At 40.1% G+C, this 19,127-nt stretch overlaps 1 protein-coding gene across 1 annotated transcript in view; it reads right to left on the reverse strand.

Annotated features, from left to right (window-relative positions):
* Positions 1-500: 500 nt before the first annotated feature.
* The window catches only part of LOC141162251 (uncharacterized), a 393,009-nt gene continuing 374,382 nt past the window's right edge, over positions 501-19,127 (reverse strand). Inside the window, exon 2 of the mRNA XM_073648153.1 lies at positions 501-5,231. Within this exon, the coding sequence (XP_073504254.1) occupies positions 4,595-5,231 (637 nt within the window). The 3' untranslated portion in view covers positions 501-4,594. The remainder of the gene's footprint in view (positions 5,232-19,127) is intronic.

Here is a 19,127-nt window from a genome sequence, read left to right on the forward strand (position 1 = left end):
GTCAGGACTTCCTCCATCAGAAATGGTCTCTGCGGAGAGAGTACATAAGCCGGCGTTGGAACTTTTCCATTTAATTACTATAGCACAATGGCAATTTCTTGCTACATAATATGAAGAGGCAGAATTCCAGCACACTATTGGAGTTTGACAAATTAATTAACTTGTCACCAGTTATCTTGCAATCTCTACCACACAGGGAGGAGATGCGCCTTTGGCTTTCGCTGATTTACTACTGCAAGGCGCAGCAATTAATGATCAAGCAGTTTGTTGTAATATACTGTGACGGAGAAAGAATTACCAAAAAATATCATGTTCTAGGCTCGGAAAAAAAAAAAAACATCTAACCTTTCCTGACTGGCAGGGTATGATGAGGGGTGTAGTCAGAATGCAAAATAAAAGAGCAAAAGCAGAGAATTTTGGAAGATTTTTCATCACATATGACACCGACCCAATGATGGTGGACATCCTTAATTGGGGTTCAGTGAGTTATCTCATAGGGGAAAAAAAGTCTCAGTTTTTCTCATACGCAAAAAGTAAAAAAATGTAGACTTTTAAAGTTTCTTTTATCAAGCAGTGAGATGGCAGCCGAGCGCTGTCCGATTATTTTCACGGACCCCATAGGGCCTACGGCCACTAGTAACCAACTCGAGGACCCCAGTCTTCACCTACATGCAAATGTGACATTATCCTCAATCACAAATTTATATGAACTGGGTAGATTGTTGCATGAATAAGATGCTGCCTTTGTCTGTACATAGTGATTCAAATACAGTATATTGTACTCAAAAGACATACTAATAGGGAATTTAGATTGTGAGCCCCCATGGGGATATTGCCCAAAATGTCTGTAAAGAGCTGTGAAATTAATGGCGCTATATAAGTGAGTGAAATAAATAAATAAATAAAAAATATAAGAGAGTGGTGGCCCACCAGAGGATTCTCCTGCTCTCCTGTGGGCCAGTCCGAGCCTGAGTAAATGTTTCATTGAAAGGATTGTAGGATATGAGAAAAAATATGGCTGCAATTGTCATGAAAGAGCTGAGCAGATTGAATTGTTTTGTTTGAAAAGATTCAGTAGAACTTGTGTTTTATTCATTTTGAATCCTTAATTTTTCTCATTTTAAGAGTCCAGTGGGTGGTCCTACTTAGTGATTGACATCTCTGTCATGTCATACATATAGATCTATCTCAGAAAGCATGTTATAGAGCAGACAAAGTTGAGTAGATAGTTTGATGGGAAAAGATTCATTGATTTTTTTCTAAGCTTAAGGCTACATTCACACATTGCTTTCTTGCTGCTTTTTTTTCGGCAGCCGAAACCTGTAAAGAAAGCTGCAGACACAATAAAGGCTTTTGCTGCTTTTTTGCTGCTTTTCTTGCTTCGTTTTTGCTGCGTTTTTTCAGAATCCCAAAGGTCAGCTTTGCTTCCACCATACAAGCATGAACAATGCACGGTGTTAGGCCACCAACACAAGATGTCTGTGAAACCATAAAATATTTTTGGAAAAAAAAAGGACAATTTGATCGAAATTAAAACAAATTAGGAAGCATTTTGCAAATTAATGAAATTAAATTCTGGCAAAATAAAAAAAAAATCTGTTTTTTGATCTCAGTTATAATACAGCAACATAAGTCTTGCAAATGTGATACCCCGGGTAACAAAATAAAAATTCAACCCCAGCTCTGAAGATTCACCAATGTTTTAAGCCATATGAATCACTGACTGTCCATACTACTGGAAATTATTCTCCTCCTCATCATCTGCTGCTATTACAAAAAATAAAACAGTGCCACACCTGTCTTCAGGTTGTGCCTGGTATTGCAGCTCAATATTATAAAAAGTGTATGTTCCTGAGCTGCAATACCACAGGCAGCCTTTGGACAGATCTGGCGCTATTTGGGGAGAGAATAGCCATAATATAATTCTGTAAACCTTTTATGACTTTCTAATGCCCAAACTTTATTTTCTTTGGATTGTTGTGTTGCATTAATAAATTAATATAATTTTGTTCTTTTTTGTTGTTGTTTTTTTTAATACTATATTGCACAAACGGCACAGTAAGGTATCTTTTTTTCCAATAAATCTTGATACATAGTGATGAAAATAAAATATACAATAAATATCTGTGCTTCCTCATTGTCTCTGCTGGATAGAACTTTTTTGGCAATACCTTTTTACCCAACCCAAAAAAATAACAAAAATAGTTCAATTTTCTCCTATATTTCCGACAGATATCCTTCCTCTGCCAGGGTTCATGATATATTTCTGTTATTTAGGTGCTTTCAGAACTACATATACAGTAGATAAGGTGGCGTTAACCTGCTTTATAACCTCTATGCCTTAATTTGTAGCAACTGATCACATATTATTTGTGATTAGTCTAGTGCAAGTTCCCTAATTGAAAGGGGGTAAGTGATCTGCTGCTACATTGTACAGCCAAAAAGTGATATTCGCAGGTATCATTCCCCATACAGGTGAGACCTCATGCATACGGCAATATTAAGGCTCTGTGCAAGTTCCAAGTTGGATGGAGATGTAAAACTACACTCATAATGTCTATGGACTAAAGTTATGTCCACCCTTAACTTTTCTTAAAGGGAATCTGTCAGCAGGATTTTGCTACCTCATCTGAGAGCTGCATGATGTCGGCAAAGAGAAGCTGAATCCAACGATGTATCACTTAGAATACTGGGTGCAGCCGTTCCCACACAATCAGAGCTTTTAAATTGAGAATGAAAGCTAACCCCGCCCACACCAGGCTCTCTGTGTACAAAGTCCACAGACAGTGAGCTGCTTATCACAGGAGGGGGCGGAGCTGGACTAGTGATAAATCCTTCACATTTAGTAAACAACAGTAAGCACTTTGAAAAGTGACACATCCCTGAATTCTGTGTTTCGGCCTCTATCTCTTGCTGTCTTCAGATTACATAACCAAAATCTGCTCACAGATTCCCTTTAAATTACGTTCGAAAGCTTGTCCAGACTTTTTTTAGACAACCAGGTCCAGTGTAATCTACTAATAAAGTAAAATGCTCACCTACTGACCCCCACCACTGCTCCATATCACTGCCCAGGTCTGCCACTGGTTTACTTGCTTACTTCTCCTGCAGGAATGGCAAGTGTCCTCTACAGCCAATCACTGGTAACTGCGGTAGTCATTGATTGTCTGCAGCAGTCACTCTCCATTTCACTGGTAGAAAAAGTAAAAATAAAAGCCAGGGACCCAGACAGTGGTAAAAATAATCTAAAAGGGATTGGTGTTAATATACATTTAGATACAGATAGATAGATAGCTAGATAGCTAGATAGATAGATAGATAGATAGATAGATAGATAGATAGATAGATAGATAGATAGATATAGATAATAGATAGATAGATAGATAGATAGATAGATAGATAGGTAGATAGATAGATAGATAGATAGATATAGATAATAGATAGATAGATAGATAGATAGATAGAGATAATAGATAGATAGATAGATAGATAGATAGATAGATATAGATAATAGATAGATAGATAGATAGATAGAGATGATAGATAGATAGATAAATAGATAGATAGAGATAATAGATAGATAGATAGATAGATAATAGATAGATATAGATAATAGATAGATAGATAATAGATAGATAGATAATATATAGATAGATAGATAATATAAGTGTATGTTTTCTTGTTTTTTTTTTCTTTAGATCATGCTGGAGGCGTTTGCATAAGAAAAAACTTCTGGATAACCCCAAGGGCTCGTGCAGACGAACATATTATCGATCTGAGCGCAGTCTGACAAAACATTGGATCGCATCCGGAACAATGTTATTCTATGGGGCTGTGCACATGTCAGATTTTTTTGGCTCAGTCCGAGAAAAAAAATTGCTGCATGACCGAGCTTTAAACAATATTTGGATTGCACTTGGCCATGTAAGTCAATGAGTGTATGGAAATCATTGGATGACATCTGAGTGCAGTCCAATTTCCACACACCGACAGAATGGAGAAGATGGAGAAATTGTTTTTTTCATCTTCTCCTCATCTATGAGTTTGATCAGAGTGTGATTTGCATAATCAATTTGATTTACTTGGATAAGAAAACATATGGCCGTCTGCACCAAGCCAAAAGTTGGTAATCTAGATCAACATATCCCAGTATACGTTGAGCCAAGAGAAAAGGTAAGGAAGGACACATCTGTATGTTCCAAAACACACCGTATTACAGAAATGTTATCTCTTACGAGTGTTGCTTCTAGTAGAGGATATCCTCGTAATACAGAGCCACATAGAGGCCCCATAAGGTGGCACCTTATGGAAGCCGACAGCTTCTAAGAAGCATGGGAATTCCGAGTAGGACCACAAAGGTTCTGAGCCCATAAATGTGCCATATACATGAGCTCTTAACACCTCCCTGCATGTATCATAGTAGACTTTACTGCTCATTATTTTTATAGAAATAATTATTTAATCTTTTCTTCAATTTTTATCTTTTTTTCTGTTATTTGTTGGCAAAATGTTAAATATTCTCTGTACACTGATAAATCTGTCCATAGAGAAGTATATTTTCCGTTAGGGTACACATCCATCCAATGTGTCCATTTTAACTGTCCAGTTCCTCCTTCTCCCATTGAAAATCCTGACCTGTCATTTGATAGAACATAGCATTAAAAGGTTTGTAAAACTTTCTCAGACGCTGGATAACATCAGGGTCAATTTTTGGATGAGTTCGACCCTTGGACTTTCCCAGACATCTGGGTGCCCCTGTGTCTTCAGGCTTCTTCAAACATGGAAAACCTTTAGTTTTATTAAAATAAAAATGCTTATCTGTGATAATCCGTTGGAGACCCAAAAAATCTTGAACTTTGGCCAGTTCTTCCGCAGGGTTACTTATGAGGTGTTCTCCGCTAACAAAAAGGATTTGGGATAGAGGAAAGTACTGCATCCAACTTTCTAAATGAAGAGCGTAGATACCTATCCGCAGCGCACTCCAAGAGGCATCGATCAGTCCTAGGGTCCTGTTTTTGAAGGCAAGGACCTCAAAAGTTGGAATTTCTGGTTTCTTGGAGAGAGTTTGTGTGTAATCAGATATGGCACGTGTGACTGGGTTCCTCACCACCACAATGAGCTTGGTGTCTTTGGCCATTGAATGGATCCTTTGTGGAGCTTCATTTGTAACAAAGTAACTCGGTGTCTTCTCCATGGTTATTTGTCCTTCTACTGTCCGTGGCATCAGATCTCTAGACAAAAGAAAAAGCAAAATGTTAATAGATGGAATTTTGTATAATGAAAATTACAGTTTGTCTACAACCTGTTATTAAACCATGGATTGAGGTCTAAACTATAAGGTAACATTGTGTAGATCCTAAAGGAAAAGGAGATTGCCTAGCTGGGAAGAGGGGGGAGGGATGTTAGTGGGTCGCCACTGGCCTTAGTATTTTTTATTATCCATAAAGCTGTATGATAGTTATTCAAGGGAACAGATTGCTTCAATACATTGTGAACAGAATTGCTCTTTAATGTATGAAGATCAAAGACTGGCATAATAAACCTGAAATAGCTGATGTGATTGCAAGTCACTAAGCCAGTCAAGCATGCTGTGCGTCCTATAACTATGCAAAAAACTGACATTTAAAACCAAAAATGTTTTCTTTATCCCGGTAGGAGAAAAATAGTTCCACAAAGAAAAGTTAGTTGAAGAATGTACAGTGCATGTCATTACTACTTTTCCAAAAATGACTACTGTTTTTCTTCTTACAACATTTTCACTTCATTAATCATAAAAGGGTATAAGAGATCCATTAAAATTTCAAACAAATTCCAAAAGCTCAAAGAGCTATGTGTGTCATGACCATTATATGATTTTGCCCTGGTAAATTAATAAACCTTTTTCCCTTTCCCCTTTTTGCACAGCATTCCCTTTGTCATTCATATTGCATTAACCAGTTATAAGGAACAATAAGTTCCTGTTACAGGACCTGCAGGTTCTCTATTCTGTTCTAAGTAAGCAAAGTTTCATTCATTTATTCATTAAAAAGAAAAGATCTTTGCTGCTCGACCTAGGATTTGCCTTGACCATCCATTTGCCTAGCCCTTTTGTCGTGTTCCTCTACCTTCTTGGAATATTGACCTTGGACTTTTTCCTGCCTACGTCTTCGTCTCACCCCTCTGTCTATGATGTATTCTCTTGGCATTTGACCTCGGACCTCTTGACTACTCAGACTCACAAATTATCCCTGAGTAGTGACTAGCATCATGCCATGTTTAACCTCTTGTTTTCCCAAACAAACACTTTTTTAACTTGCCCCTTTTTGCATAGATTTCCCCATACTATTTTGTCACTCGTGCTGCATTAACACGTCATAAGGCAAAATAAATGTCTGGTACAAGACCCACAAGTTCTGTATCCTACTTCCTACTAGCAAAGCTTCAGTCATTTATTATAATGAATCTTGATCTTATACAAATCTTACACCAAAAAGGGAGCACAATGACACAATAAAAAATACTTTGTGTTACACTACAGATTTTATAGTCCGGTTTCACCTCTTGTTTTTATTCAAAAATTATTCTTCACTTCCTCCTTTTTGCCCTGATTTATTCCTTGTACCCTGTCACTCATGTTGTATTAACCACTCATAATTGGCTGCTACAGGACCTGCAGGTTCTATATCCTGCTTCCATTGCACAAAGCTCAATTCAGTTATACTTTAGAGGTATGATAAATCTTAATATTTTTCACATTTTGTACAAAAAGAAAGCACAATGACATAATAAAGAGATTGTTCATACAAGACTAAAGCTTTTACAGTAAACCATTCATGTTTCACGATGTTTTTCAAAAAAAAAACTTTGTTCGCTTGCCCCTTTTTGCACTGATTTCCCCCTACTATTTTGTCACTCGTGCTGCATTAATTCATCATGCGGTAGAACAAATGCCTGTTACAGGACCTGCAGGTTTTGAATCCTGCTTCCTATTACCAAAGCTTCAGTCATTTATTAAAGAGATAAAAAATCTTGATATTAGCCAATTTTTGCACCAAAACGGTAGCACAATCACATAATGAAAAAAACTGCTACACTGTAGATTATAAAGAAAACCTTTCAGATTTCACCTCTTGTTTTATTTTTCAAAAAACATTCCTTACTACTTCCTTTTTGCCCTGATTTATTCCTACTTTCTTGTCACTCATGTTGTATTATCCAGTCATAAGGCACAAATGCCTGTTCAAGGTCCTTCAGGTTCTGTATCCTACAGGCTCCGTATCCTGCAGGTTCTGTATCCTGCATGCTCTGTATCCTGCAGGTTCTGTATTCCGCAGGCTCTGTATCCTTCAAGTTATGCATGTAACACCTGCACATGGAACTGTCAGGGCAGCTACCAGTATACTGGAACTTACAGCCACTAAGAAGAGCTTTGCCGCTGCTGTTAAACAGGGACCTACAGACATTAACCGTTTTTCCCCTGAGCTGCAGTGGACTACAATTCCCAGGGACCCTTGTTTCAGTCAGATGACACAGCCTGGAAGGATAGAAGGAGAGAGTGGATTGGAGGAGGAGGGACTTGGGGGAGGGAGCTGGGCAGGAAGTGAAAGTTCAGAGGAGAAGGAGCGTGGCAGCTTGCTGTGAAAGACAGAGCGGTGTGGATCTGCATTCCTCTACGCTGCAGAGTGTGGCGGCAAACCCTGAGATACCCGCGCTGCTGGTGAGAGCGCGGTCCTGTCACCCTCTGAAGCAAGTTACATCAAGGACTCGGAGAGTTCTGCCGGCACTCCCACTGTATAAAGGCCTGAATCCTGCCGCCCCCAGCTGGTGTCCAGAGACCCATCCAACTGTTTGAGACACACAGTGAGTGCCCTTCTGAGACTTGTGGTTCTACCAGCGCTTTACAGTGAGTACACTACAACTCAGACTATTGACATTAATATTCATCTAAGTGCACCAACGGTTCTAATTTGCGCTCCAACATCCGCGGCAACTGGGCCCCAACATTTGGACTGAGTTAATTCAAAAAGGGAAAACCTGCTACTTTATATTTGCAGGGTCGGAGTAGAAGTAGATTGTGATGTGTATATGGCTTTTGTAGAGCACCGTTACTTGTATTGTATGTTATTCCTTTACACCCACCTCAATTCTGCTGCATAGTAATAAACCTGTTAAACGGTTTTACTCCTGTTCCATGTGTGTGTACTGAGCTGTGGCAAGGGCTTCCCAAATCAGCCCCTGGCAGAAGATAACCGTCCTTCTGCAGTCCCAGAGAGAGAGCTCCAATCAAGATTTGGGTGGAGGCACTGCGCCCTAGAGAGGTGAGACCCCCCATAACACCCAGTGTACCGTGGTAGCCCTAAAGGGGCGTTACATGTATACTGCAGGTTCTGTATCCTGCAGGCTCTATATTCTGCAATTTCTGTTTCCTGCAGGCTCTGTATCCTGCAAATTCTGAATACTGCAGGTTCTGTATTCTGCAGGCTCTATATCCTGCAGGTTCTGTATCCTGCAGGTACTGTATCCTGCAAGCTCTGAATCCTGCAGGTTCTGTATTCTGCAGGCTATGTATACTGCAGGTTCTGTATCCTGCAGTCTCTGTATCCTGCAAGTTATGTATAGTGCAGGTTCTGTATCCTGCAAGTTCTGTATCCTGGAAGTTCTATATCCTTCAGGTTCTGTATCCTGCAAGTTCTCTCTCCTGCAGGTTCTGTACTCTGCTTTCTTCAGGCAAAACTTTATTCAGCATTTCATGAGAGAGATTAGAAATATTAATATGTTTCTAATTTTGTACAACAAAAGGGTCATAATTAGTGTTGAGCATTCCGATACTGAAATATCGGGTATCGGCCGATATTCGCGGTAGTGTGTGTTTTCTTTTTAACACTTTGTAGGTTAGTAATGGGGGTGTCTTATAGACGCCCATCATTACTAACCTGGGCTTCATTGCAGCTGGCGCTGACATGAACCCCAGCCCCATTACCCCCTGCCACCGCACCAGGGCAGCGTGGAAGAGCGAGGCTGAGTGCCAGAGTTGGCGCATCCTATGGATGCGCCATTTCTGGGGCAGCTGATGGCTGGTGTTTCTACCCTGGGAGGGGGCCAATATTCATGGCACCCTTCCTGGGCTATTAATATCAGCCCCCAGCTGTCTGCCTAGCCTTTGCTAGCTATTAAAATAGGGGGGACCCCACGTCATTTTTTTGGGGGGTCCCCCATTTTAATAGCTAGTAAAGGCTATGTATTCAGCTGGGGGCTGATATTAGTAGCCTGGGAAGCTCCGTGGGTATTACCCCCTTCCCAGGCTTCAAACATCTGCCCCAGCCGTCTGCTTAACCTCCGCTAGAGACTAAAATTAAGGGGAACCCCACGCCAATTTTTTTTTTAAATAAATCCTTTATTTTAACACTAAATGACAAGTACAGTAAGCAACACAGTCACTGTACTTCATATATATGTGACTGACATGTTTCTATCTATCTAATCTATGTATGATTCTCTATTCCTTCTATTCTAAATTGTCGGGTACAGATGCTGAATTGCCGGCCGGCTTTCTTAAAGAGACGGTGCATTAAAAAACTATTATTTTTTTAAATAAATCCTTTACACTAAATGACAAGTACAGTAAGCAACACTGTCACTGTACTTCATATATATGTGACTGACATGTTTCTATCTATCTAATCTATGTGTAAAGCTCTGTTCTGTCTGTTATAAATTGTCGGGTACCGCTGCTGAATTGCCGGCCGGCTTTTTTAAAGAGACGGTGCATGAAAACACTAATATTTTTTTTAATAAATCCTTTGCACTAAATGACAAGTACATTAAGCAACACTGTCACTGTACTTCATATATATGTGACTGACATGTTTCTATCTATCTAATCTATGTGTGAAGCTCTATTCTGTCTGTTATAAATTGTCGGGTACTGCTGCTGAATTGCCGGCCGGCTTTTTTAAAGAGACGGTGCATGAAAACACTAATATTTTTTTTAATAAATCCTTTGCACTAAATGACAAGTACAGCAATCAACACTGTCACTGTACTTCATATATATGTGACTGACATGTTTCTATCTATCTAATCTATGTGTGAAGCTCTATTCTTTCTGTTCTAAATTGTCGGGTACCGGTGTATGCCACTGATAAATTGCCGGCTTTTCGCATAATACATTCTACATTATTCTTAGTTGTTTTACTTCATGTAGAATTAACCTACAAGGAAAGAAAGGGTTTATTTTCATTCCGATATTTCTGTCCCATTGACTTGCATTGGTTTCCGGTATCGGAATCGGCGATATCCGATACTTTTTGAGTATCGGTCCGATCCAATCCGATACGATATTTCCTGATATCGGAAGGTATCGCTCAACACTAGTCATAATCACATCACAAACAGATTGTTACACTGCAGCTTGTAGTATACAAAAGCTCACCCTCCCACAGGTGGGGATATGCAGTTTCCATTTCCAGCAAGTACAGGGATTGGAAACATAGACACTAATTTATCATGTACTTCAGCACAGTGATGAACTTCAGCTATTCAATCAGTGTGTCTAGAATCCTTCTCTGAGTTAGAAACATACTTTCTAAAAGTCTCTCCAATGAGCTATACTAGGTCTGAAAGCTTTTACGTCTAGTAGATAAATTTTATTGATAAGAACCCTATAAAGCCTTGCATTGCCTTCTGACACTGGGTCTAATTGTCTCTTTCCAATAAGACATAGTCTCTGAGTTCAATTTTCCTAAATTGTCCATTTTTTATGACCACAAATGAGAAAAGTTATTTTTTCTGGAATTGAACTTACCGCAGTCCATTTGATTTCAAGCGTAATATTGCAGAGCGGCAACCGTCAAATGTTCTAAATTGGTTTTACCCACTAAACTGCACAACCCCCCCAGACTTCATTGAGAGGGAATCAGGAGTAGTGTAAAATTGTCCCATCAGTGGTCACATCTCAGGTTCCTCTAATCACCACGTGAATAAAAGCAAGTCTATTCAGATGACGAGATGGAGACCAAATGGATCATTGTCTGACAGCGTCTTGCGAATAAACTCTCCCTATCATCAGGCTTATAATACTTTTACAGATATTATGTTTGTGCCTCTGAAAGCATTTTTATATTCTTGATCATAAAAAGTCATATCCATTTATAGGCAGTTAGAGAAAAACACACCGTCTGAGTAGTATATAAATGGTGTCCTGAGCAGAAAGGTCACTCATGAAAGATCCAAATATCAAGCTTTGTAGATGGTTTCATTTTATTCTTTTTTTTACCTTATTTTGTTTCCAACCTGGAATCGGCAGCTACTGGAAAACTACGAGTCACAGCATGTTGTGACAACTTCTACTTCCTTGGGTATTCTGGGGGTTGTATTCTAATGTGTGGAGAGCCATTGAATGGAGACCATTACTCTAATAAACATGTATTGAATAATCTCACCTATGTCTCCACTTACAAGTCTCGGATTAGAGGTGATTTAGAGACCTGACCATTTCTTCACTCATTTTTAAAGGTGAGCTTGGCCACTACATTCATTTTTATGACTGGTATCAATTAACTTGTCTAAGCTCTGCAAAATAACTCTCCATCGTATGGTAAAAAAGTCCTTCTTGTGCTTGTGCCCCATATACAGTGGGGAAAAAAAGTCAGCCACCAATTGTTCAAGTTCTCCCACTTAAAAAGATGAGAGAGGCCTGTAATTGACATCATAGGTCGACCTCAACTATGAGAGACAAAAGGAGAAAACAAATCCTGAAAATCACATTGTCTGATTTGGAAAGAATTTTTTTTCAAATTTTGGTGGAAAATAAGTATTTGGTCAATTACAAACAAGCAAGATTTCTGGCTCTCACAGACCTGTAACTTCTTCTTTAAGAGGCTCCTCTGTCCTCCACTCATTACCTGTAGTACTGGCACCTGTTTGAACTTGTTATCAGTACAAAAAGACACCTGTCCGCAACCTCAAACAAGTCACACTCCAAACTCCACTATGAAGACCAAAGAGCTGTCGAAGGACACCAGAAACAAAATTGTAGCCCTGCTGTGAAGACTGAATCTGCAATAGGCAAGCAGATTTGTGTGAAGAAATCAACTGTGGGAGCAATAATTAGAAAATAGAAGACATACAAGACCACTGATAATCTCTCTAAATCTGGGGCTCCACACAAGATCTCACCACATGGGGTCAAAATGATCTCAAGAACGGTGAGCAAAAATCCCATAACCACACCGGGGGACCTAGTGAATGACCTGCAGAGAGCTGGGACCAACGTTACACAGGCTACCATCAGTAACACACTACGCTGCCAGGGACTCAGATCCTGCAGTGCCAGACGTGTCCACCTGCTTAAGCCATTACATGTCTGGGCCCGTCTGAAGTTTGCTAGAGAGCATTTGAATGATCCAGAAGAGTATTGGGAGAATGTTGTATGGTCAGATGAAACCAAAGTAGAACTGTGTGGTAGAAACACAACTCGTCGTGTTTGGAGGAGAAAGAATGCTGAGTTGCATCCAAAGAACACCATACCTACTGTGAAGCATGGGGGTGGCAACATCATGCTTTGGAACTGTTTCTCTGCCAAGGGACCAGGACGACTGATCTGTGTACATGAAAGAATGAATGGGGCCCCATGTATCGTGAGATTTTGAGTGCAAACCTCCTTCCATCAGCAAGGGCATTGAAGATGAAACGTGGCTGGGTCTTTCAGCATGACAATGATCCCAAGCACACCACCAGGGCAGCAAAGGATTGGCTTCGTAAGAAGCATTTCAAGGTCCTCGAGTGGCCTAGCTAGTCTCCAGATCTAAACCCTATAGAAAACCTTTGGAGGGAGTTGAAAGCCCGAGTTGCCTGGCGACAGCCCCAAAACATCACTGCTCTAGAGGAGATCTGCATGGAGGAATGGGCCAACATACCAGCAACAGTGTGTGCCAACCTTGTGAAGACTTACAGAAAACGTTTGACCTCTGTCATTGCCAACAAAGGATATATAACAAAGTATTGAGATGAACTTTTGTAATTGACCAAATACTTATTTTCCACCAATGTGAAAAAAAATTCTTTCCAAATCAGACAATGTGATTTTCAGGATTTGTTTTCTCATTTTGTCTCTCATAGTTGAGGTCTACCTATGATGTCAATTACAGGCCTCTCTCATCTTTTTAAGTGGGAGAACTTGCACAATTGGTGGCTGACTAAATACTTTTTTTCCCCACTGTAGGTTGTTGGTCTTTACAGAGGGATTAATCTCAAACAGGTAAAACATGAACCCTACACTCTGCATGACGAGGAACAAAAATTCTGATACAGCAATGTCTACTCATTGGTGTCTTTGTTTGGTTTATATGTAGTGGAGAAAAAAATGGGTTAATTCTGTGCTGCCATAAAAGAAAGAATGAAGGATGCCAATCCGAGAAGAAGTGGTTTATTCGTCAACGCGTTTCGAAGTTGTCCTGATGAAGGATGCCAATCCAAGAATAAGTGGTTTATTCGTCAACACGTTTTGAAGCTGTCCTGATGAAGAAGTTGTATACTTCGAAATGCATTGACAAATAAGTCACTTTTACTTGGACTGGCATCCTTCATCCTTTCTTTTACGGCAGCATAGAATTAACCCATTTGTTTCTCCACTACTTATGAATTCATCTTCTTGTGGGTCTACAGCAGCCTTAAGCTTTATCACAGATTGTGTGCACACAACCCGACCAGTTGAGCGCAATTGTGCAATTCTTTTAACATTGTTACCCAGATAAGACCCTATTTTGAACTTTGTTTCTCTCCAGTCTTTCTCTCCCCTGGAATGTCTGGTTTATAGCCACTATTCAAAGCTCTTTGAATGGTTGATATACAGATATGTCCTTCCTTAACACTCCTCTTATCTAAAAATATCTGAAGATAACCAACGTTGGAAAAAAACAGAATACTCTGTCAGGAGATGTTTATGCTAGTGGTGCCTATATTAGGCCATCCAGTGGTTGTGATGTGAATTGCAGCTTGTTGAGAGTTTGGATTGCAAATTTTGATAATATATTAAATTGGAGTTTTTTTATTAAAAATTTACAAAAAGGTAAGGCTGGACACATATAAACAGGTAGACCATCTATTGGTGGCACTAAGAAAACGTTTTGGCCCAAAATCAAAGCTTTATCAAAGAGATTATTCAGTATTCAGGCATAAATAGTTTTGAAAAGTCACAAAATGCACAATGCAAAGTTGCAAATCAATTATGCAACTTTTGCTGGTTTAACACCAGTTTCACCCAGCTCCACCAAAATAGGCAGAACAAGGGAGGGACGGGACATCGCTTCGTAACATTACAGCTTGACTAATTCATGACGATCTCTGGTGTTCATCATGATAAAAATGTAAAAATGGGAGAAACAACAAAATAAAAAGAGATTGAATTCTCAGGATTAGACTGCACAATCTACATAATAGATGATCCTCCAGAGGATAAACCAAACTTCCAGCAAATTATATCCTATTTAAAGGTAACTTTGGAACCAATGATTTGCCACATGTGTCCTACAGAGCATAATCCAAAGCTCCAATAGAAGAAAATTCTTTTGAGGTTGTTTTTAGAGCTAATCATTTGCCACAGGGGTCTGCCAAAGAAAAGCTTCTAACAAAATGCAACTTCATTTTGAGCCATTTATTTGCTAGCAAGGTCCTCCAGAGAATACTACAAAGGTCTAGAAGAAGACAACCAATTTGGAGGTGCCAATCATTTGCCAAGTTGGTTCACCAGAGAAAAGTTTAACAAAAGGAAACCCCACTTAGAGCCAATCATTTTGCCAATAAGTTCCCCCAGAGATTACTCCAAAAGTCCAGCAAAAGACAACTCCTTTTTGGAGATGACTTAAGAGTCAATTATTTGTCAATATGATCCTCGAGGGGACACACCAAAGTTTCATCAGAAGACAACCGATTTGAAGGTAACTTTGAACTCAATAATTTGTCACTTGCGTCCTCAAGAGGATACTCTAATGGTCCAACGGAAGACAATCCATTTGGAGGTGTCTTTGAAGACAATAATTTGCCCATAGGGTCTTCCAAAGAGTGCTCCAGAGGTCAAACAGGAAAAAAACGCATTTTGGTACAATTTTAGGGCTAATTGTTTGACGCTCGTGTCTATTTCTCATGGGATCATTCACAAATAACCTACAGATGCAGCATGTGGCATCCTAACTATGCTACTTATGTACCATGCCATATGAATTTAAGCCATTTGTGCAGCATGACCATTCTTTAATAATGTGTATGAACCCTTTCCCACCCAAACAAATGCATAGAGTTACTAAAGTTATGTCATAATGTGAGCGAGTGATTAGGATGGCACGTGCTACATCTGCACTAGACCTCATGTCCTGTGTGTAGAGGGCAATCAAAAGAATGGAGGTTGGATCCTCGGAGTCATGTCAAAGCACTTTGGCTCATTGTAGAAAAACAGGGATGCAGTACTGCTTTCAATGACACTATGTGCATTGAAACAGCAAAGATAAAACAATCTAGGTTCAGCAGTTGGTCAACCGTTTCGATGGTGCTCACCAGGAAAAAGTCCAAGTAGTAACGTAAGGAGAAAATGGGGCACCACTGCCCATTAAAATAAGCATTATTTATAGTTCCAAATAGAGAATGTGTAGGCAATTCGGCTTATAGCCGTTTCACATGTAAGTCACGCTTCATCTGAGCCAATCTATGTTCAGCAGCTGACCAACCATCTCGATGGTTCCCACCAGGAAAAAGCCCAAATAGTAATGTAAGGAGAAAATAGGGCACTCACCACTGCTTGTTAAAATAAGCTTTATTTGCAGTTCCGAACAGAGATTGTGGAGGCAGTGCAGCTGATAGCCGTTTCGCATGTAAGTCACGCTTCATCTGAGCCAAGCGTAACTTACACGTGAAACGGTTATCAGCCATACTGCCTCCACAATCTTTTTGGAACCACAAATATAGCTTATTTTTTCAGGCATTGGTGGGTGCCCCATCTTTTCCTTGCATTACCAAAGCACTTTAATCTGATGCTCAAATTTCCCCTTTTACATAAAGCATTGTTCATAATATTTTTTTTACAGTTTTCTATGACCATCCTTTTTCATGGTAAAATACCCTTGTAGCAACAAATCTGAAACAGCTAATTTTAATATTCAGAATTTCCATACCGGAAAGTGGGAAGAGTCTCCTAATGCCTGCTGTAACTTCAGTAACAGACGGCGAGATATTTGATACAGATCCAAGATGTCAAGCCATTTACTCAACTATGATTAAAAAAAAAATAAGCAAGCAAGCACCTTGCACCGCACCATATGTATTATAATCCCTGACCCTGGCGCCGAGTCCTTTATAGAGATTGTATGGCTCTGCTTGCTTTAGCAGAATCCTCCATGTTCATCTGCACTTTGCCTAATAGGCTGAGTCTGACGGACAGGGTACAGATGGGATGTGCTAGGCCGCCATTCGGGAACAGTCACTTGAGCAGCGATTCTCTGCCGTGTCCAATGAGCTGCCTATTAGGTATAGGGTGATTGGGAATTTCTCTGTGTATATTTGGCCATGGGATGAGGTAGGACAGTGTTGTGTATGGATGATGGATGGGGTTTGGCAACGGCCCTTGCAGTAGTTTCAAAAGCATCATTTCCAGTCCCTTTAGTATTGGCCGGCGTAGAAAATAACGGCATTAAAGCAAAACTTTCAAGTCAGAGTGATTGATGGGGCCGAGAAACATTGCTGTTTAGCACATATCTGTAAATAAAATTCTAGCCCGCGTCTTTTATAGCTGGTGCCCCAACCTGACCTGTCTGCGGCATGTCTCTCCCTCCGAGTGCCCATCAATTAGAAAGCACAAATGGAATAAAGATTTATATACAGTGCAGGGCATAAAAGGGAAATGTTCTTGATTTTTAACTTTGCAATTCACTATATATCAGCTTTATTAAAAATAAAAGTAAAATTGATGGTACGATTTATTTCCATAAGTATTCAACCTTTCTTTCACGTAAGCTTCAAGTTTATGGAATAACATATACATAGTATAATAATAACATGTTATCATAAGTATTTTCTTGGATTTTTTCTGTGAACATACAGATTGTCCAGATTACCAGATTATCTGCAGTAACATACTCTATCTATCTATCTATCTATTATCTATCTATCTATCTATCTATCTATCTATCTATCTATCTATTATCTATCTATCTATTATCTATCTCAGGGATGTCAAACTTAAAAACACAAAGGGCCAAAATTATACATTTGAACAAAGTTACGGGCCAACCAGTATACATTATAATGAGCGACACATAGTCCTCCGTACAGTATACTGGGCCACACATAGTCCTCAATACAGAATAAGGTCCCCATATAGTCTTCCATCCAGTATAATGGCCCCACATAGTCCTCCATACAGAATAATGGCCCCACATAGTCCTCCATATAGTATAATGGGCACCACATAGTCCTCCATACAGAATAATGGGCCTCACATAGTCCTCCATACAGTATAATGACCCCACATAGTCCTCCATACAGAATAAAGGCCGCACATAGTCCTCCATACAGTAGAATGAGCCCCACATAGTCCTCCATACAGAATAATGGGCCCCACATAGTCCTCCATACAGTATAATGGGCCTCACATAGTCCTCCATATATTATAATGGGCCTCACATAGTGCTCCATACAGTATTATGGCCACCACATAGTCCTCCATATAGAATAATGGCCCCACATAGTCCTCCATACAGTATAATGGGCCCCACATAGTCCTCCATACAGAATAATGGCCGCACATAGTCCTCCATACAGTATAATGAGCCCCACATAGTCCTCCATGGAGTATAATAGGCCCCCCATAGTCCTCCATACAGTATAATGAGCCCCACATAGTCCTCTATAGAGTATAATAGGCCCCCATAGTCCTCCATACAGTATAATGGCCCCCGCATAGTCCTCCATACAGTATAATGGGCCACACATAGTACTCCATACAGAATAATGTCCCCATATAGACCTCCATACAGTATAATGGCCCCCACATAGTCCTCCATATAGTATAATGGCCCCACATAGTCCTCCATACAGAATAATGGGCCCCACATAGTGCCCCATACAGAATAATGGACCCCACATAGTCCTCCATTCAGAATGATGGGTTCCACATAGTCCTCCAAACAGTATAATGGACCCCACATAGTCCTCCATACAGAATAATGACCCCACATAGTCCTCCATACAGTATTATGGGTCCCACATAGTCCTCCATACAGTATAATGGACCCAGCATAGTCCTCCTTACAGTATAATGGACCCCACATAGTCCTCCATACAGAACAATGACCTCACATAGTCCTCCGTACAGTATAATGGGCCCCACATAGTCCTCCATACAGTATAATGGGCCCCACATAGTCCTCCATACAGGATAATGGGCCCCATATACTCCTCCATATAGTATAATGGGTCCAATATAGTCCTCCATACAGAATAATAGCCCCGCATAGTCCTCCATACAGTATAATGGACCCGACATAGTCCCCATACAGTATAATGGACTCCACATAGTCATCCATACAGAATAATGGCCCCACATAGTCCTACACAGAACAAAGGGCCCGACATAGTCCTCAATACAGAATAATGGGCCCCACCTAGTCCTCCATACATAATAATGGGCCCCACATAGTCCTACACACAATAATGGGCCCCACATACTCCTCTATACAGTATAACGGGTCCCACATAGTCCTTCATACAGTATAATGGACCCAGCATAGTCCTCCATACACTATAATGGACCCCACATAGTCCTCCATACAGAATAATGACCCCACATAGTCCTCCATACAGTATAATGGGCCCCACATAGTCCTCCATATAGAATAATGGGCCCCACACAGTTCTCCATATAGTATAATGGGTCCCACATAGTCCTCCATACAGAAAAATGGCCCCACGTAGACCTCCATATAGTATAATGGATCCGACATAGTCCTCCATACAGTATAATGGACTGTACATAGTCATCCATACAGAATAATGGCCCCACATAGTCCTACACAGAATAATGGACCCAATATAGTCCTCCATACAAAGTAATGGGCCCCACATAGTCCTACACAGAATAATGGGCTCCACATAGTCCTCCA

The sequence above is a fragment of the Phyllobates terribilis genome, unplaced genomic scaffold, assembly GCF_046119375.1.
Source record: "Phyllobates terribilis strain yellow unplaced genomic scaffold, ASM4611937v1 Scaffold_9__5_contigs__length_417890890, whole genome shotgun sequence".
NCBI classification, from domain to species: Eukaryota; Metazoa; Chordata; class Amphibia; order Anura; family Dendrobatidae; genus Phyllobates; species Phyllobates terribilis.